Genomic DNA, 22456 nt, shown 5'->3' with positions numbered 1-22456 from the left:
TAACCTGTCAAATTATGCTTGACGTAAACGCGGAATTCCTTACATGTACTTCCGCACGTGTTGGATTCTTTGATTGCGGTAAGCAGAGCCATGAAATTGAGTCCAGTCCTGATACAGGCCGGGAATTTCATCCTTGAGAGGGCAAGGCCATTTTCATCTTGCAATGGGCACTTTCATCCGACATTGGGGATATGGTGGCGATTTCATAGTGGATACTTTCAGAGTGCACTGTTTGGTTTGGATGTATACGGACAAATTTGCCAAACCTGTCATTGTATTGTGTGTGCTATATCTAAAAGTGCCTTTAAAGCCCGGTTCATACTTCCTGCGATAGCGAGTGCGAAGCGAATCTTGACATCACAAATTCGCAACGAACAATTCGCAGCAGTTGAACTCTGCTCTACTCCCTTGCGAATATCGCTGCGAAAGGAGGGTGTGACGTCATATTCACGTCAAATTCGCTTTGCATTCGCATGAAGTATGAACCGGGCTTAAATCAGAAAATCTCCACGTTAAACCGAGGCCAAAACCGAGGGCAACAGAGGCCAGGGCCTTCAGGTAATTACAGGCTTGCTGATATGCAGGCATCTTTATGGAGAGTCCTGTATAGTCTCGGACTGAAAAACAGGTCTGCAGTCAATTTTCTGTGGACTCCAACTCATTCTCTGAGTCATCTTGACTCAAACTCAGACTTGGACTCGAACTCAGACTTGGACTCAGACTTAGACATGAGGGGCTCTGACATGTAAGGGGACTCTGACTTGGTGAGGAGGACTGCAGACTCGGACTTGGCCTGCAGACTCAGACTCAGACTGGAGACCGGTTTTGTATCCATCTTGGACAACAGGGACTCGACTACAGCATTGCATTATACACGTTCAGGGGCCTGTACTGTTTGCTTCCTGTATGAAGGCAAGGGCACCAGAGGCATTTTCTCCTTGAGGAAAAGGGCACCCTATGAGGAAATTGAAATTTCTACTTGAGTATTTCAAGGGCACCTAGGCAAGGGAGGCAATCGCCTTGGTTGACTTTGTGAAGTATGAGGCCTGCATTCATCGATTGAAACAAACACAAAACACACCGTGTAGCCTTTCCTTGCTACAAAAGTGTCAGGTTACTTGTAGACCCATGCAAGTTTGCTTTATTTAGAAAGCTTCATAACTATCGCATGATTAACATACATTACTTGTAGCATATTAATGACATGGATGTGACCAGATCTTTGTGATGACATACATTATAAACACTGATGGCTTTCTGTTTTGTCATTCATTAACTGTTACAAGGAATAAGTTTCACCTCAGACAACATACATAGTGTACACGTTGAACCTTGTGACAAATTCTACATTAGAGTCAGATGAGCACATTTAGAAAGTGTTTTTTTAATCACAAGTACGTACACGAACATCTGAAATGCCACAGTCTCTTTGGAACAGGGTAAGATTTTGGGGGTTTTAAAACGTTTAATCGACACTGAAGTTGTACAGATTGTGTATGGGCACATGTGTATACTGTAGCTACAACTACATGTGTGATACATCATGTGCATAAAACTGTAGCGTCAGTACAAAAACTTTGCATCTTGATTTTGCAAAGACGTTGTGCTCGAGAATCTCTGGGTAAAAATCGTTGTATCTCAGTGTGTATGTGTACTTGATTAAAGACACCTGGAAGTGGTATTTTGTCAAAATGAAGCTTTTGTCACTAAGATATATGTGTTTTGATGAGTGGAATGTGAATAAACAGTTAACTAAGGTTCTAAAAAATTCGTTTAAAAAGCATTCGTTTCGCATTCGCAGGAAGTATGAACCGGGCTTTAGGAGTTTTTCACTGACACAACAAAATGGGGCCTGCTATTGTGGGTGGCAAAATCTTCCTGCTGAGGGTAACCAATTTCCAAACTTTTTATTTTTAGAACATAAATCTTCGTTTTTGTTTTATTGATTATGACTTGGATTAATATAGTGTTACATTTGTACTTTTAGGACGGAATTGACAGCACGATTTCGCTGTCTGGATTGTCAAGGCAAGAGCTGATGTGGAGAATTGAAGAGTTTAACACCAAGGTTGATCTTTACCCGATCAAACTGGTAAGCTGCAGTTTTAGGATCTTTAAGTTTTGGTGTTCCTGGAAAAGTTCTTCTTTTTTCGGGACAAATTTCACTTGCATACCTGATCTGTATCTGTGTTAAAACTAATTGTCATGAATAATAAACTAAACTACATATTAAAGCCCGGTAATGGGTTCATACTTCCTGGGAATGCGAATTTTGACATCACAGTCCTGTTTTCACTGCGAATGTTTCGTAGGAGTTGAACACATTTCAACTCTTCCAAAGTATTCATTGCAATTTTGTGACATGAAGGTACACGTTTGGTAATTACTCAAAACAAAAATTAACTTAAAAACTGACTTGGTAACGAGCATTGGAGAGCTGTTGATAGTATAAAACATTGTGAGAAACAGCTCCCTCTTAAGTACCATAGATTTTGAGAAAGAGGTAATTTCTCACTAAAATAATAAAAGACTTCTAGCTAGACGTCTTTTATTGCTATCTGAAAGCACACAAATTCATCATATACAAGGGTGTTTTTTTTAATTCATCATTTTCTCCCATCTCCGATGACCAATTGAGCTCAAATTTTCACAGGCTTGTTATATTATGCATATGTTGAGATACACTAAGTGAGAACACTGGTCTTTGACAATTACCAATAGTGTACCTTCCCTTTAACTCTTTAAAAATTTATGTTAACACCTGTAGAAAAAACCTTAACCTTGCTGCTTATTGGGTTGGATTATAAACTTGGCTTTTGACAACATCAGTAAGCTTTCAGACTTAAATTGTGACCCGCTCTGCAAAAAAGGGTATTAAGGGACGATTTGCTAATTACATTTAAAGAGGCGTTCAATGTTGAGATCCTGAAAATATTTTCACAACATGATTTTGTCTCTCTTGATTTATTGGCTTCTATTGCATTAATACTTCCATATTGTAATCACAGAAATAACATTTAAAAAAAAACTTAGTCGAAAAAACAAGGTTTTGTATCAATTTTAGGTAACTTCCTTTAAATGTTGCTAGGTTTAAGGAGCTGTATCTCTGAAGGCACTTTCTTTAAATTGTAAAATATGAATATGCAAAAATCAGTATAACTCTAGAACGCAAAATGCCACAGGGTTCAAACCTACACCAAAATAAAGCTTATAATAACACCAATTCAGCTGTGTATGCAACTCAATTTACTTATTTTGTCCCTTTATACCCATTTCTGTAGAGCCGGTCACAATTAAACAATGGTGTTTTTATCCTTACCAAACCTGTAGAACACCTTTAATAATGACGCCATTAAAACTGATCCCAATAAGCCACTTCGGAATGTCAGCGGCGCATGTCTGTTACTGCTGACAACGGATTTTGTCTATCTCCCGAAACCTTTTGACAATTTGTCTATCTCCCGGAACCTTTTGACAATTGTCAAAAGGTTACGAGAGATAGACAAAATCCGTTGTCAGCAGTAACAGCCACGCGCAGGTGACATTCCGAAGTGGCTTGGATGTTTTTCATTAGGGTTAAAACAGCTTAACTCGGAAGTTCAAATTGCCCCAAAGTTCACTTTGTTCAGTACAATAAATTACTGACTATTATTTATTGGCTACAAACTTATCAAAGATTCTGTCTGCTCTTAGCTTTTTTTTTACAGAAAATAGTTTGTGGCCCCGACTTTTCATCCCTAGCAGAGTCTTTCTCGAAGGCTTAAAAAGCTTTTGAAAATTACTCTGAGATGCGTAGTGTCAATAAAATAAGACCATTTACTTTTTTTGCATTCATAGATACATGTCCTTTTTGTTGGCAAGCAGTTTGACTTTGAAATGGCTAGTTATATTTTCTCTTTGTTTTTTTTAAAACAGGAAAGTGACAGTTTAATATTCGTCAGCAGCATCAGAGTTCACATGAACCTCTCTCGACCAATCAGCATTCCTAGCGGTACACCTCTACCCAAAGTATGTAGCACGTTACGGCCGTATGACCACAGCGTCGATCACAGTCGACGGAGAACATCGTTCTTTCTACCCAAAGATACATACGAGGTGAGGCAACTGACCATGAAAGTGTTCACAGATTTTCACCCAAACAGAAGTTGAAACCTGGGCCCAATTTCATAGAGCTGCTAAGCAGACAAATTTACTTAGCATGAAATTTTTGCCTTGATAAAAAAACAGGATTGCATGTACCTACCAAATTTTCACGTGATTTTCAGGGTAAGCAAACAGCAGCTGAATACCAGTAACAAGCAATGTGCAGCAAATGGAAATTTGGTTGGTAATCCTGTTTATATCAAGGAAGAATTTCCATGCTTAGCAAATTTTCGTGCTTCTAAGCAGCTCTATGAAATTGGGCCCTGTTCGAACTGACCTAGCTTTTGAAACAAGCTGGTTCAATAGAGACACTGCTTGTCCAAATTGAACTGGCTTAAATTAAAGTATTAAAAACCTCAAGCCTGGTTCACAATTCCTCTGAGTACGAACTTTGGTGTGACCTATACGAGGTGCCGGATGAAATTTGGTTAATTTTTTCTCGATGCACTCTTGTACTTTGTACCCCTTCTCCACATTGTAGATTTGAGGATCTTAAGAAGGATTTAAATTGATATATATGTTTAGGTACAGTGTGTACTTTCCTGTTCAATGACTGATTGCTTTGACTGTTTTCCCATTATCAGTGCCATTATTTATTTATTTGCTTATCTTTTAGTTTCTTGTAAAGCGCTGTGGTACCTCGTGTAAGAGCGCTACATAAATGTCTCTTATTATTATTATTATTATTATTATTATTATTATTATTATTATTATTACTATTACCAGTGTGTTCGCTTGTTTGCATTAGAGAGGGTGGTTTCTCTCTTCTTTAAAATTTGTTCTAATATTTGCCTTTGCTCATTTTCATTTCTGTCACATCTTTGAAAATGTGATTTTATTGCTCTGATTATGCTCTACATGTTCAATATACATAAACCATACAGTGTAAAGGTGTCACAGGCAAATATCTGTTTGTGAATGGACTTGCTCGTGCTCATGCACTTTTGTTTCTTCTGTACTCAGGCATGTGAGACTTCCTCTTTTCAGCTGATTTCCTGTTTCTTTCTTTTTTGATTTTCCTCTTTTGTTCTTCACTTTCTGTGTACAAAAGGATAGGAAATATATCTTTTCCCCTTTTTTTTTTCTTGCCTGTATTCTCTTTTCCTCTTTTTTCATGGGTAGTGACTCACATGCCTGTGTACTGTACATTATGTTTTGTATTGATTATTTTGAATGGTTCGTTTCTGACGCCATTGAAACCGGAATTGCACCATGTTAATATTTTTGACCATGTGCAGTAAGTTGTTCTTGAATGTGTTGTTAATAATCCCTACCCTCCTAGAATACATAGTACTAATGTGTACACTATGCGTCCAGGGATTGATCTGCCAAAGTTTTAATGGAACTTGCAGCAGTTAATTGTACAGAAATTGGCACTCTGCCATACCTCCCTCCCGCAGGAGGAAACGGTTACTTCACTCCTCATTTCCTGAGTGGTCCAGGTGATAACAGGGTGTATGTTTCGGAGTGATAGTCATGACAATGCATGCCTTGTACCCATCCATTATCATGTGTACACTTTTAGTTACAAAGCCACCTAAAATGACAAATTTTGAGTAACTCTTTGTCATTTTTTTGTTTTGCACGCATTCCGTGTGCATGCGGTGATAGAAATCAAATGAGGTTGATTTGCCAGTGACTGTATAACATTTATATTGATGATAAACAACTTTGTCTGACATCATTTTCAAGTATAAATCATTAACCTATGATCAGTTTCCCCTTTTCTTTATATTTCCTGTCGTTTAACTTTTTCTCTTTCCTCAAAGAACTCAACAGTGTAAATGAACTTTTTTGTCCCTCCAATGTTCCCCCCCTAATATATATCATCATGTTGTATTTTCTGTATGGATACAGAACCAGACCTGATACCTCAAGGAGGCAATGAAGGCGATTGCCTCCATGCCCCCTGCCTTGGTCCCCCTTTACAATTTCCTTATAGACGATGTGACCTCTGACGTCACACGAAAACCATAACATGATTTGCGCGCATACCGCCGGGCAAAACCTTTGTGTTTTGGCAGCCAGCTACAAAGTGTGCGCAATCTTACTATGACTACGCAACTCAGCCCGGCGAAACAGTGTTTTGTCAACAGAGGGCGGTTTGAATGTTAACATAGGTCACATCGTCTAAAGGGTGCCCTTTATTAAAGAAAAAATGCCATGGTGCTCTTGCCTTTTCAAACATGAAGCACACAGGCCTGCCCCCCCCCCCCTCATTTGTATATATGTATTGTATTTTCTGTATGGATATAGGACATGGTCATTGTTCATATTTGTACACAATTGCCAATTGTATTCGCATATCCTGCTTCATTGTTTCTCCCCATTGTTATTACAGGGACAAAAATCTACTTCATTATAATTGTTGATTATTTGTGAAAACCTTATCCTGTTTTTCATATTTGTACACAATTGCCGAATGTATTCACATATTCTGCTTCATTGTTTCTCCCCATTGTTATTACAGAGACAAAAATCTACTTTATTATAATTGTTGATTGTTTGTGAAAACCTTATCCTGTTTTTGCCATTCTTGCTCTGTACAATTTGCAGGGCATGGATTTGTGAATCATGTCATGATCTGACAATATAATTGCTATTTTTTATCCGATATTTCATTGTTTATATTTTGTCTTATGTATATCTGCTTTTACCCATGTTCCCCTGATTGCATACTTGATAACTTTTTAAGTGATATTTTCCCAGAATTCACTTTTCTTAAGAAGCAATATTTGTCTACTATTCTTTTTGTTTGAAAATCCTGTTGCCTTAAAATCACTTTCTTAAAAGTATTACCTTTCTACTATCCAATTTTCTCATGTTATCACTCTTTTTTAATAGTAATACTTTTCTACTATATACTTTTCTTCATATTTTGTTTGAACATATATATTTGTCTAGTGTTCCCTTTCTTTGAAAATAATACTTTCCTAGTAGGCCTATTTAGTAATACTTTTCTACTATTAATATTGGTTTAAAATTAGTTTTCTAGTTTTCACTTTCTTAAAAGTTAGATTTTTCCAAGATTCACTGACTCAATTTTTTGTTCTACTACCTTGTAGGCCTACTACTATCTTGTAGAATTCATTTTCTTAGTATATGTTAAACATCTTAAAAGAATGACTTACCTACTGATCACTTAAAAGTTATACCTTGTAGTCTAGCTTTCCATGGCTCTTTTCCAATAACTTAAAAGGTAGAGTTTGATTCACTAACTTTCTTTTTGATTTTTGTTTTACCACCTTGTAGGCCTACTACCCTGTAGAATTCATTTTTTAGTATAATTTATCTGAAATTTCTTAAAAGATAGACCTATAAATTACTGATCACTGAAAAATTAAAGTATACCTCGTAGTCTAGTTTCCCATGGCCCTTTTCCAATAACTTAAAAGTTAGAGTTTGATTTTTTTTCTACTACCTTGTAGGCCTACTATCTTGTAAAATTCTTTTCCTTAGTATATTATGTTCAATTTCTTAAAAGGTATACCTTGTACATGTAGTCTAGTTTTCCATGGCCCTTTTCGAATAATTCTGTTCTTATTTTCCCTTTTGCGATTGTCAGGATATTCAGATAGCCAGTGAATCCACAGCTATTCAGGTGATCCAAGGCGTACTCAGTCACATTCAAGTGATTGACAACTGCAGGAAGTTTGCTCTCTTTGAACGCACCGATGAGGGTGGTGAAGGTGGCGAAGGTGAGGCTCAGACTCATGGTTGTACTATTGCTGATCAGGGGCCAATTTCATAGAGCAGCTTAAGCAAGAAATTTGCTTAAGCACGAAAACAGATCGCTTATTTTACACATGTTAAAGGCAGTGGACACTATTGGTAATTACTCAAAATAATTATTAGCATAAAACCTTTCTTGGTGATGAGTAATGGGGAGAGGCTGATGGTATAAAACATTGTGAGAAACGGCTCCCTCTGAAGTGCCATGGTTTTTGAGAAAGAAGTAATTTTCCACAAATTTGATTTCAAGACCTCAGATTTAGAACTTGAGGTCTCGAAATCAACCATCTAAAGTTTTTTCCCTTCATTATTATCTTGCAAGTTCGATGACCAATTGATCTCAAATTTTCACAGGTTTGTTATTTTATGCATTTTGTTAAGACACACCAACTGTAAAGGCTAGACTTTGACAATTACCAAAAGTGTCCAGTGTCTTTAAGGACTAGTCCCAATACTCTTTAGGGATTATTAAAAACTTAGTCAAAAGTTAGGACAAGTAATTCATCCAACCCTGTACTTCCAAAAATACTCTTTCTGCCACACTGAGGTTACAGCTCCTGATAACGAATGTGTCCTCCAGAGGGCGCTATACAACCACATCACTAGAAGGAGAGAATCACTGAATTTTAAAAAGGTTGTTGTGAAATGTTGGTCAGACTCTTTGAGAAAATTTAATCATTGAGGTAGAATAATTGTACGCCCCTCCATTATCTTCAAAGCTTTTAGCAAATTGGGGACAAACATAGTCCAATATTCTTAATTTGGTCTCTAGGGACTGAAGCCATTTGTATCGAACCTTCAGTTTGGTAATCAACTAAGAATAAACTTGATTTCAGTGGTTTCACGATCTTTTACGATCTCCACACCCCATTGTCTGGTTAGAAATCTGTTCCATTATTTTTTTTTTTTCGTTTGAAAAAATAAAAGGAGAAAAGAAGCAGTCCAAGGTTCTTCATTGAAACTTCTTCAATTGCTTGTAAAGAAGTTGTTTTCCTGATGAAATTAAAGGAAAACGTTGCCTTGGATCGGTCGAGTTGGTATTTGAAAAGCGTTCTGTAACCGTTTGTTATCAAATGGATATGGGTAGAAAGATGTGGTAAAAATAGAATACAATGATCCACACAACCATGCCTCGAAATTGCATGACTCCCATAAATGGCCGATGGTGTTAGTTCGCGACGTAAAAGGAAAACCAGGCAATTTTGAGTGATACTTGTGTGGATCATTATATTCTACTTTTAAAACATCTTTCTAACCATATGCATTTCATAACAAACGGTTTCAAACGCTTTTTATAGACCAACTCGACCGGTTCAAGGCAATGTGTTTCTTTAAGCTTCTTTTATGAAGGCCACATTCTTTCCAAATGTTATACTAATTTGTCTGTCAATTTAGTGGCAATATGTAGTACTAGTTATGTTTGACCACAGTCCTGAGTAGTGAGTGAATTTTATTTTACTTGGGCAACGCATGTATTTACTTGGTTTTGAGTAAAATTTGAGTAAAATATTGCGTGTTACAGACCTGAAACTCCATCTTTAGAAGGGCAAGGCCATTTTCATTTTGCAAAGGGCACTTCCATTGGAAAATCTTAAAGAAATTTACATTCAAACCAAGGAAGTTCTGTTTTGCTGAGTTAAAGGCAAACAAAACAAGATTCTTATTTATGTGTTGACTACATGTATTCTGCTTCCTGGACTGAACTGACCCACAATTTAGAATGTATTGTTTGTATTCAGTAAACAGTTTATCAAAACCGAATTACACAAAATTACCTTAAGGTTGAGTCCAATTTGTCCAGAATTTTTTTATTTTGCAATTTTTCTTTCTTTCATGCTTTCAAAAACCACCATTCAGATATCTGCCACCTTATCAATTGGTTGCGTCATAATGAAAGGGCCAATTTGACCTTGGACTTAATTTTTTTTTCTCAAACTCTGATCAAAATGTTAACGAACTTTCTTTATACCTATAAAAACGTATTATTCAACGTTAACAAAAAGTTAATCACTCAACAAAATTTGATTTTGATTTTCTAATGAAATAATTTATTTTTTGTTTGTTTGATGCACGGTGATAAATCTTTTATTATTTTTGCAGTTGCCTGGGGTGCATGTTTGCCTCCATCCTATAATCTGCAATATTTTCCTTCAACTCCCTCCGTTATTTTCATCTTAAAATTTCTTTGTTGCCATTTACCAAGAGTAACTTTAAGCCTTAGTTAGGGCAAACTTGAAGTAAAACAAAAATGTTTTATCAAATCTTAGATGTTAGTTAGAAGTAACTTAAAAACAAAACCAAAAAACACAGGCTTTGTTGTGAACCATGTTTACAACACTGGGAAATGTCTACAACTTGGGAAGATTGTTGTCTAACATGTTTATTGTTTTTGTTTGTCTATCCCCCTTCTTTAGTGTTAATGAGAAAGCTAGCGGATGAAGACAGACCACTGCTCCTTAGACTACTATGGGGAGGTGATAATCAAACCAAAAGATATGAGCTACGGGAGAATGAGACCGGACAGATCGAGGTTTGTTATAGACCCCTTGCAATACGCCCAGCTACTCAAATGTGCTTATCCTGAGTGCCATTTGGGGTGTCAAAATCGTATTCAAACATGCACAAAGAGAAATTACGCGCGTTGATCGGAGGCATGTTCTGAATTGTGTAAGAAATCAATAGCTCCCCCTTGCTTTACGCAAAAACGCTGCGGGTACGCTGAGGTCTCGTGCACTTGTTTATGCACAGAGAACAGCTATTGTCCAATGATCTGCCTCATTTGAGAGTGTGACGTCATATGCAATGGGTATTTAGACCTTTGTCATGGTGCAGCCATCTTGAATTTCTCCCATTGATATCAATGTTACCAAACCGATGCTGGAAGAACAATCTAGTCTGGTTCCTATTTGCAAAATGATCATTAGCATTCATTATTGTTATAGGATATGAGGAACATGACCAAGATGAAGGCAGTATGATGAAGGTCTATTCTTGGGTTTCCTGACATTTATTTTGATTCTCTAATGCAGTGCCAAAAGTGGGATAATTTTGTTTTCTTAGAGGGGGGGGGGGCTTAATGAGGAGAGTAGAATTGTCAGAACGGAGTTTGCAGGGAGATTATGGGAGGTTCACCTTTGTTAACAGTCAAAGACAAGTATTGTCTTTCAGTGTATCCCATCATATGCATAAAATAACAAATCTGTGGAAACGTGGACTCAATTGGTCATCAAAGTTGCAAGAAAATAATGAAAGAAGAAAGTTTTAAGAAAATAATGAAAGAAAAAGTTGCAAGAAAAAAATGAAAAGAAAAAACATTCTTGTTGCACAAATATGTTTCTTTTAATATTTGAGTCAGAAATTACTACGATACTTTAGAGGGAGCTGTTTCTCACAATGATTTATAGTATCAACAGCTCTCCATCGCTCATTACCTCAAGTAAGTTTTTAAGTTAGCAATTATTTTGAGTAATTACCAATAGTGTCCAGTGCCTTAAAAGCAAACCATCATTATGCAGGGGCACTGTTCATGGGAGATGTGCTCGATAGAAAACTAAGTGTACTTTTTCTTTGTATTTCAGTGGGAAGCATTCACTGTGCCTGAACTACAGAACTTTCTCCGCATCTTGGATAAGGAAGAGCAAGACCATATGGAGCAAGTACGAGAAAAATATGTCATCTATGAGAAACGTCTTAAAGATGCGGTGGCTTATATTGATTAGGTTAATACGTACTGTACAGAGTGTAGGTAGGGTAACTACTACTGACCCCTTGCACGCGCGTCACATGCGGCGACTGATGCCACGCTCACCATGTTGGTGGTCAATAGGTTTACAAGTAAATGCCACGTCGTCTTAAATGCGCATTTCTCTGAATAACACACAGAGACATTGACCAAAATGGCACATCCAAGATTACTCTGATGATGACGTCAGGTGAATTGGGTCAATAATTAAGAGTAAGACTAAAGCCGAGTTCCCATTGGGTCCTTTTCTTGCGCTGCCACGCTGCAGGCTGCTGCTTCTATTGTGCATTCCCACCTGGACTTATATTTCGTTACGTGTTTTTGCTTAGCAGAAAACTGTAAGCAATAATTGCTGTCTAAGCATCTCTATGAAATTGTGCCCAGGTTTAGAGAGGTTCCTGTTGTGCAACAGAATCATAAGAAGCTGAAATTTAACTGTTACTTAAAAGCCATGTTGCCATTTGACTTTTTTTGATTAAAAAAATGCGACTTTTCTGTAGAATGAAAAAATTAAATCCAATGGAGACACAAGGTGAACTGCCCTCCCTGTCAACTTACCGCCAGCGTTATGTCAAACTGACATGCAGAAAGAGGAAGACCTCCACACAGCCATGGTAACTTAATAGGGCCGCTAAAACGTCCAATGGGAACAGCTCTGCCCAGTAAATCTATTGAGACCACGCTGTAAAACGCAGCCTTGTTCCCCTGTGAAACCAATCCAAATTAAGAACGGAAAGGAAAATTAGTCAGGCACCTTTTTAGTGCTTAAGGGATAGCAATCAAGGTTGTTAAAGCATTCAGGAACATGGCACAAATGGTGATTGCAGGATTAGCTCCAAAGACCTATCAATTGCCCTGTATCTTCGCAGCCAGTACACAATAGCTCCTACTGCTACATATTAACCTACATTACATCGAATACATTCATGTACAGAAATTGACGACTGACCTTGAAGGCACTCAAAGCTTGACTAATTGAAGCAGAAACAGCAAAGAGTGTTGTGAACATTTGCAGTGACACATTGATTAAAATGGAGAATGGTAATGGTGATTGCACTAAGAACATGACCTGCTTTTTTTTTCTTTGGATTTTTTTCTTCTTTTTTGAATTCAGGCTTTTTATTATGTCTCCCTGGAAAATCCTGGAATTTGCTGCGGATAGAAAATACAATCATGTTGGTTGATCTACTTCTGCAGCCGATTTCACGAAGCGCTAGGATTTATCCTATTTGAGTTATGGCCAGTCCTAAATTAAATGGGTTCAATGTGTCCTACATCAGCTCGATTTTACACAAAGCTCGATTTTACACAAAGCTAAGATTGCTCAATAGATGTGTTCAAGTTTAGCCCTTAACTTCTTCGGTGACTATCCGGGGGACCCATTGTCTTATCATTTTACTAGTCCAACAGCTTTGGTCTGTGTTTCATGGTTTCCTTTCAGCACCATGGTATTAAACTTTTCAAACAATCAGTAATTCTTCACATGTAACAGTTGAGCTCAGTAAACTAGCCAGTAGGATTAGTCTGGCAGAATTTTATCTCTGTATGTCTTGGCCAGCGGACCACTGTTAAGGGACAATACACGTCTTACTTTTAAACACTTTTAACTACGCAAAAGCTTGCCAAAAGCATGCGACTAAGCAACTATCCGAGTCTAAAGAATTTAAAATATTTTTTTTAATAATTTTTTTTTTTTTTTTACTTTACCTACAATATGACTATATGAAGGTAAGGGAAGTCACTTTATATTATTCATTAACTTATTCAAATCTAAACTTGCAAATGGCTTAAGTGTGGGAGACTACTCGTTTAATCGCGCCGCCAAGACTACTACAAAATAGTCATTCCTGCTTGGTGAACCAATTGTGTCGCTCACCACTATTGACGACAACCTCACTTGCGAAACACAATCAGACATCAGTGACACTACCCTTTAATCCTTTCAGCTTGAGTCTTAATTAATATTAAAATAAAATTAATATTCTTTATCCCCGATGCAAATTTAATATCTATTATATTGTTGCAGTACCCGTTGCTAAAACATAGGAATCGAACTGCCTCTAGCTACCGGGCAACCTCGGTAGTCTAGTTGGTAAGACACTGCTCTAGAATTGCACGGGTCGTGGGTTCGAATCCCACCCGAGTAACATGCCTGTGATATTTTTTTCACAGGACTCAGGAAAGTACTGAATATACAGTGCTTACACACATCGGTGTATGGGTAGTTAAGAGTCAGTTCAGGTAAATAGTTGACATAGTTGCTCACGGTCAAAAAATGAATTTTTTTTATACTTTGTGGGTGGAAGGGCCTTGGGGTGCAAGTAAACAAAATTGCATTTTCAATTCTATATATAGCCCGTTGCCATGGTTACGGCTCATTTTATTTTTTTGCCATTTTAGGTCGATTTTGGGGTCTGAAAAACTGGTTTTTAGCTCATATTTACAACTCCACCCCACCAAAATGCAATATTAATTCAAAAAACCTTTTATATCACTACAAAGTATCATCCTTGGCCTTCCTTGAGAAAAAAAATTATTGCTTTAAATATCACCCTTGTGCTATTTTTGCACCATGCATTACAGTATGTTTTTAGAACTTGCAAAATCGACATTTTTACCCTATTTTTGGACCCCAAAATGTCAACTTGCCAGGGGTCTCAGAAAGTTTCCCTTTCGTCTGTGATTAGGGCCAACATTGGTCTTTCCATATCTGGTGTCAAAAACTTGGGCAATTGTATCCTGTTGGGCCAGTACTGCCTCAAAACTAGACTTTTTTCCCCAAAACATGAAAAATGCCTTTTTAAGGGTCTTTCCACATAATATCGACATACGTGTCCATGGTAAAAGAAAAGGAATATTTTTTTTTTATACTTTGTGGATGGTAGGGACTTGGGGTGCAAATAAACAACATTAACATTTCAAATCATAATATAACACGTTGCCATGGTAACAGTTCATTTGTGTTTAGGCCACTTTGGGCCGATATTGGGGAATGAAAAACTGTTTTTTTTAAGTTAATATTTACAACTCCACCCCACCAAAAAACAAAAATATTTCATAAAACCTTTTACATCACTACAAAGTATCATCCTTGGCTTTACTTGAGACAAAAAATATTGCTATAAATTTCACCCTTGTGCTATTTTAAGAACGTGCATTACAGTATGTTTTTAGAGCTTGCAAAATCAACATTTTTACCATATTTTTTGCCCTCAAAATTCCATTTTTTCAGGGGTCTCAGAATATTTTCCTTTCGGTTTTGATCAGGGCCATAATTTGTCTTTTTATTTCTGGTAAGAAAGACTCGGGCAATTGTATCCTGATGTAACAGAACTGTCTCAAAAATAGACCCTTTTCCCCGAAAACATAGAGAAATGCATTTTGAAATATTTGCTTCATTTTGAATTTATAACATGAAAAAGTTAGCTATAATTCCATCAATCTGGCAGCTTTTTATAAGCACTTTGTAGGTTTAGTGCATTACCAAACATTGATCAGGACTTGTTGATGACCTAAATCTTATAATTTGCCCCACCCCGGCCCTGGCCCAATCATATTTCTTGACATTGCATAAAATAAAATAACAGTTTTGCGAACAGCGCCTTTTTTTTTGAAAGTCACATTTTTTAATTCCCCTTGCACATCAAGAAAGTTTGTACTGTCTTTAATGTTTTGTTGGTTCTCGGAATATTTCTCTTTTTGTTTTGATTGGGCTATCATTATGGTTTGCATGTCTACTGGGGAGAAACACTTTGGTTTATTGTATCCTGTTGTGACACTTCTGCCTCAAAAATGGTAATTTTTCCAAAAACAATAAAAATGCATTTTGAAGTTATCCCTTAGTTTGAATTGATAAAAAACAAAAACGAGCATGCTTGTTAAAAGAATATGGCACTGTTTCCATGCTCTTTAAGCCACTGAGTTCTTGTTTTGTCATAACTACTTTACCTAGTTGTACAGGTATGATTCACATTGCAAGAAGAGAAGTAGTGCGGTGAGCAATCTTTACTGTCCTTGTCTTTACATGGCCTTATAACAGTCTTCTTGGTCCCCTGCCCGCTACCGAACTAAACATTTTCATCCCAATCAGAACAAAGAGGCTCTAAAAGTGAGCAAGTACTGTATCCAAAGTATCTAACCATTTAGCCGCTGTACCGCCCAGCCGCATTATAGCGATACACTGTATGCGGTATGAGGAAACCTCGCTAGCTTGTGTTTGTAGAAAAAAAGGAACATCAAAAGAAAACTCGATAGTCATTAGTAGGTCTACGCATTTGTTAATATATCTAGTTGTTATAGATCGTTATTAATTCTCCCATCACAGTTGACTTGTCAAAGCTAATGATGATGAAATAATTTAGCTCTTACGAAAAATAAAACGCTCATCAGTAAACAGGAAACTGTTCATCATTTATGATGATATTGTCGAAAATAACGCCTTCGCATTTAATCAGTATGAGCATTGAGCCAGACAAAAGCCTTGAAAAGCTATTGTGTTCATTTTATCCGTGCACAAAAGTATTCGCCATAAAAATTACCGTAGCCGTTTAACGAGAGGCATTTATTGTTCCCATGAGAACTTTTATACAAATATTACCGAAAGGGTAAAAAATTGTGCATACACATTAAGCCTTGGCTATCTTTTAAAATTTGAACTATGATTCCAGTAATTTACTGCAAGACTCTTGAGAAATTGGATTTCAGCAAACTCGGGCGGTGCAGGGACTAAAGGGCTAAATGGCCATTCACCTGCTTTGGCCTTCTGTAAGCGGTTCCCCCATCTATGGTGGGGTTCCTTTCAATTGTACTGTTGCAAACAATAAAAGAGTTGGTTTATTTAACGTGATAAACAACTCAATGTGATAAACAACTCAACGTTCTCAGAGACATATATAATAATTATGAATTAGTAAGATAGTGAATGGAAAAAATATCAAACTAGCCTGAATAGACTTTTGTCACTGCAAATGCATCTTACTTATTTATGTTCAGCAGGTGCAAGTTTTTACAACTTCTTTCAATGTTGTTTCATTAAAGGAACACGTTGCCTTGGATCGGTCGAGTTGGTATTTCAAAAGCGTTTGTAAACGTTTATTAAAAAATGCATATGATTAGAAAGATATTTTAAAAGTAGAATACAGGATACAATAAACACAGTGTTTCTACCCAGAAGACATGAAAACACCAATAACAACCGAAAGGGAACACTTTCACAAAAAGAGGAGCTATTCACAAAACATTGTTTTATGCAATGTCAAGAAATATGATTGGGGCTGGGCCGGGCAAATTGTAAAATTAAGGTCATCAACAGTTCCTGATCAATGTTGGGTAATCCACTAGTGCTAAGGAAAAGCTGCAAGATTGATAGAATTATAACTTTTTAATGTTAGAAATTCAATATGAAGAAAAAACAATTCAAAATGCATTTTTCTGTTTGAGGAAAAAAGTCTATTTTTGAGACAGTACTGTTAACATCAGGATACACTTGCCAAGTTTTTCTTACCAAAAATAAAAAAGACAAATTTTGGCCCTAATCAAAACCGAAAGGAAAATATTCTGAGACCCCTGAAAAAAATGAAATTTTGAGGGCAAAAAATATGGTAAAAATGTTGATTTTGCAAGTTCTAAAAACATACTCTAATGCACGTTCTAAAAATAGCACAAGGGTGAAATTTATAGCAATATTTTTTTGTCTCAAGTAAAGCCAAGGATGATACTTTGTAGTGATGTAAAAGGTTTTATGAAATAATTTTGTTTTTTGGTGGGGTGGAGTTATTAACTCAAAAAAACAGTTTTTCATTCCCCAATATCGGCCCAAAGTGGCCTAAACACACATGAACTTTTACCATGGCAACGTGTTGTATTATGATTTGAAATGTAAATGTTGTTTATTTGGACCCCAAGTCCCTACCATCCTACCATCCACAAAAAAATGAAAAATATTCTTTTTTTTACCGTGGACACGTATTTCGATATTATGTGAAAAGACCCTTTAGAAGGCATTTTTCATGTTTTGGGGAAAAAAGTCTAGTTTTGAGGCAGTACTGTCACAACAGGATACAATTGCCCAAGTTTTTGACACCAGATATTGAAAGACCACTGTTGGCCCTAATCACAGCCGAAAGGGAAACTTTCTGAGACCCCTGGCAAGTTGACATTTTGGGGTCCAAAAATAGGGTAAAAATGTTGATTTTGCAAGTTCTAAAAACATACTGTAATGCATAATGCAAAAATAGCACAAGGGTGTTATTTAAAGCAATAAAAAAATTTCTCAAGGAAGGCCAAGGATGATACTTTGTAGTGATATAAAAGGTTTTTTGAAATAATGTTGCATTTTGGTTGGGTGGAGTTGTAAATATGAGCTAAAAACCAGTTTTTCAGACCCCAAAATCGGCCTAAAATGGCCAAAAAACAAAATGAGCCGTAACCATGGCAACGGGCTATATATAGAATTGAAAATGCAATTTTGTTTACTTGCACCCCAAGGCCCTTCAACCCACAAAGTATAAAAAAAAATCATTTTTTGACCGTGAGCAAGTATGTCAACTATTTACCTGAACTGACTCTTAATAAGCTTCAGTGTTATTGAACCTGCAGCAAACAATATTCATCTTGGGAATTAAAAGTAAGTCACGACTATGGACTAGTCGAGTTGTAGATACCCAAGCCTTCATCCGTATGGACTGTAAAAGGGGTAACCCTGTTTCAGCCCCAGAAGTAGGTGGTAATGGCCTCTGGAAAAACAAAAAAATTGTAGCCCACACCTTGAAGTGGCCTTCAGGCCTTGTGTGTCTGGCGACTTGCATAAAAAAGGTCTCCATGGTTTGCTGTTAGTTGCGGGCCTGAATGTCTGGTGCACGTAATATGCAAATCCAGAAAGTGTCATCAGGTATTCTGCCAGTGATGTCAACACAGGCTGCACTTTTTGTGGAGGTTAAAAACCACTTCCCAAACGAATCAGACAACGTTTAATTCTGAGGATTGCTCAATTAACAATGATTGAAAGTACGTCCCCAGGGTACATGAATTAGGAATTTCAGAATTTTTATTTCTTCTTCAATGAAAAGTACTTAAATATCTCACTTAAGCTAATAGCTTCTGCAGACAGTGAACCTAAATGGAGGAACTACGTGCACATTTAGAGCTACCAGGTTCACTTTCAGATGATTTGGTGCAAAATGCACTTTGGGTTTCCGTCTCTATCCCTGCTTGGAATTATATGGAGGCAACAGAGGTCAGATGCCCTTTATTACCGCTGGTGCCCCTTAAGGCAGTGGACATTATTGGTATTTACTCAAAATAATTATTAGCATAAAACCTTTCTTGGTAATAAGTAATGGGGGAGGTTGATTGTGAAAAACATTGTATAAAACGGCTCCATCTGAATTGAGGTAGTTTTCGAGAAAGAAGTAATTTCCCACGAATTTGATTACGAGACCTCAGATTTAGAACTTGAGGTCTCAAAATCAAGCATCTGAAAGCACACAACTTCGTGTGACGAGGGTATTTCTTTCATAGAGCTCAAATTTTCACAGGTTTGTTATTTTATGCATATGTTGAGATACACCACGTGAGACGACTGGTCTTTGTCAATCTTTTAGATTTTGCAATAGAAGTGCCTTTTGTAAAACGAAAATCCTTGCTCTCTCAAAGATGAAATTCCAGGCCTGATATCACCAAAGAGTGAGGAATGACCCTTGTAGATTTTACTTAAAAGATATTCATAGGGACAGGTAGACTGCAAATTAGCATCTTCAGGAGTCAGCTTTTAAACATATAAAACTATTCAATGGATTGTTTTGGGGATATTCGTTTACAAAAGTAAATGAATCTAACAAAACTATGATTTAGAGAAAGTACAAATATTGGGAGTTTTGAATATTTGGGACCAACTTGGCACCAAGTCAGCATCTTACTACCATTCCCTATTCTTTTGTTTATTCATCATTAAACCATGATGGACCATCCCATGTGATTTTTGTTAGCATTTCTTGTGAAGGGATGTTTGATGGTCAAATTACAAATCTTAAAGATAAGATGTTTTGTCATCATAATTTTACAAGTGTAATTTAGCTTACATGTTTTGCCGTAAAAAAGATTAATTACTTAATTTAGTCGCTGGTACTGTGGAAGAAGGTGTTGATTATTATGGAAGTGTTATACCCATTAGAGGTGTTGATACCCTTATTGGGAGTGGAGGACTCCAATCTGGGTGGAATAGGTGTACCCCAGTTTTATCTATTGGACATTGATATCTTCATTTGAGGTAGTCTTGGTTCAAGAAGTCACTGACTCATACTCGTAACGTAACACAACGTAATGTAATGTAACGTAACGTAACGTAACGTGATAACCTGAAAGAGGGCTCGCTTTTCTTCATGATTTCATTTCAGTTGACGACTGTCTGTAGTAAATTCGCGGAAGCTGGAAACGGAACCAAAAAAAGACTTGCACAAAGCTAGTGGGGGATAGAAGCGCTTCCATTGTAGTGAGAATAAACTTTGCTAAACTAGCGGGCGATATGTCGTGCTGCATGCGAACGTTTCGGGTTGTTGGGTTCGGAATGACTTTGCAAGGAAGAATTGGTTGTTGCCATAACCATTTCCTGATTGGGCACCATTGATATTCCCAATGAGAGAATACGCTGATCGGGGTAGAGGACTATCCTGATCAAGTTATTTTGGGCAAGGACACCCATAGTTACCAGTTAAATTTTATTATCCGAAGGTTTTATTTGTATTTCTTGATTTATGTACTATAGTGTAAGTTAGTTTGTAAATAGTGTAAGAAGGGAATTTAGTTGGTTTTGTAACATAAGTGTAAAATACGTTTCTTAAATCAAATGATATATATTTACGGGGGCTTTTATAAACAAAAAGCTAGTAATGTTTTGCTACAAATGTGTGAAGATCTGGTTCGGAATTGTGAAACATTATTTTCCCCTTAAAAATTTCTTTGCAAGTTTGACGACAAAAGGCTGGTAATATTCTATTATATCGTTTACTTTAAAATGTGGTTTCTTCACTTGACGTTGAAGCTATAAAGTTATTCCTTGACCTTAAGAACAAAATCTTCTGAACAATTATTGTTTTGAAACTAAATCATTCTGTAGCTGTGTTGTGTATACTCTATATAAAGTTGTGCAGTATTTTCTTCCATTCCGTTAGCCTTGTTAATATTGTTTCTGTTGTTCCTAAAGAGAGAATAAATATGAAAATTAAAAACATATCTCACAAATAAGCTTTGTATGTTTTCAGTGGTGTGTATTTTAAAGGTTTCTTTGCAATATCGGTATGTGCGTTCTAATGTGTGGTGCTCAATCATTGGTTGATAAAATTATTAATAATCAAACCATTCATTTTATAATGTGTTCTCTATCGATTTTTTATCTTTCTGGATTGTTTTTAACGGGGCAGGGCTCCAGCCCTCCTGCCCCACTCCCTGCTGCCCGATGCACCCTCTGTTTACGCTACTGCTCAGAATGCTTATTCTGCTAAATTGAATGCCGATTTTGCATGGCTCACAAAGGACGCCCTAAAAGTTTAATTGAGTTCTAGATCAATTTGCATTTTACAAAGTGAAACTGTAAAATAACCACTTTCAACCGAAAAGGCAAAATCTCTCGTATAGAAATGCATGAAGGTGAAATGTGCTGCCGTTTTGGCAGAAAAAAGACCCGGAAAACCTATTTTGGATCGCATCTTAAAGTACGTGTCTGCTTTAGAAAAAACGTCCGGCCTTTGCAGTTCTTTAATTGACAAAATAACGGAAACTGCTTGTAGTTTTTACCCGAAGTAGAAAACAATTTTGTCAAGCAATTTGGCATTAGCAAAATGTTTGGGCCGAGTACTGTTTTGTGCTCACTGAATGCTAATTATTGAGTGGCCAAAGCTGGTTTTGTGAGTAGCAACATTGTACGTTTTGTTAGTAACGTTTTTCTATGCTCTGTATTAAGGGAAGTTGTTCACTGGGGATATTCATTGAGCATTAGTCGATAATGGATGTAAACACTGTACTTTCCTGACATATTTTATATTTTCCCTTTTTATAGAAACTCGCATAAGGGTTCATTTAATCTTTCAATTTTTTTAAACTATTATTTTGTCCCCGTCGTCCCCCCCCCCCCCCAATTGACTTGTTTTATAAGGCTTGTGACCTGTTCGATAACTCATTGGCCTTCGCACCTTCTCTACTCTGCCTTAAAATTGCAGGGCTGAAAATTACGTTTACGAATGTTTATCAAAAATACGGGTTTTTAATGAAAAACACAGGTTTTGGGGTTTCAGAATACAGTTTTGTGATCCCAGAGGTTGGCATGTCTGAAGGAACATTATTTTGCGGTTTTCATATCGACTAGATTATGCATGGATGATGGTCGGTCGGTAAACCTAATCAGCTTACGTTTCTCATCATTGTTTTGCGCTGTGGGTATTTGTGTGTGCACATCTTTATCCCATGTCAGAAATAAAGTATGGACTTATCGAATCAAACAATTATTATCACATTATGATAATAATTCCGCAGAAGGGATCCCCTATGAAGAAGCAGCGACCTGTAAACTCAGTACTGTAATAACCATTAGCTCTGCGTCCCTTGCGAAGCGTAAAATGGCGTCTTGAATACGAGGTACTTTAACTGTAATATTATTGTTCTTCATTCAAAACGCCTGATATGAGGCACGTTGGCAGTAGGCATAGATGCTAACTTCATTTGAATGTTTTCATTGCCTTAAAGACACTGCTGGTAATTGCTCAAAATAATTGTTCGCATAAAAGGGTACTTGGTAACGAGCAATGGAGAGGAGAGCTGTTGATAAAACATTGTGAGAAACGGCTCCGG

The 22456-nt window shown here is 36.9% G+C and overlaps 1 protein-coding gene across 1 annotated transcript in view; it reads left to right on the top strand.

The window, feature by feature from the left end:
* LOC139954417 (ras association domain-containing protein 1-like) overlaps positions 1 to 13874 on the top strand; it is a 35044-nt gene extending 21170 nt beyond the window's left edge. Inside the window, exons 3-7 of the mRNA XM_071954210.1 lie at positions 1988 to 2092; positions 3916 to 4095; positions 7709 to 7841; positions 10290 to 10405; positions 11454 to 13874. Of these exons, the coding sequence (XP_071810311.1) occupies positions 1988 to 2092; positions 3916 to 4095; positions 7709 to 7841; positions 10290 to 10405; positions 11454 to 11594 (675 nt within the window). The 3' untranslated portion in view covers positions 11595 to 13874. The remainder of the gene's footprint in view (positions 1 to 1987; positions 2093 to 3915; positions 4096 to 7708; positions 7842 to 10289; positions 10406 to 11453) is intronic.
* The last annotated feature ends 8582 nt before the right edge of the window (positions 13875 to 22456 follow it).

Source organism: Asterias amurensis, chromosome 2 (genome assembly GCF_032118995.1).
Source record: "Asterias amurensis chromosome 2, ASM3211899v1".
NCBI classification, from domain to species: Eukaryota; Metazoa; Echinodermata; class Asteroidea; order Forcipulatida; family Asteriidae; genus Asterias; species Asterias amurensis.
The sequence above is the reverse complement of the archived record's forward strand: the minus strand, read 5'-3'. Positions and strand labels throughout refer to the sequence as shown.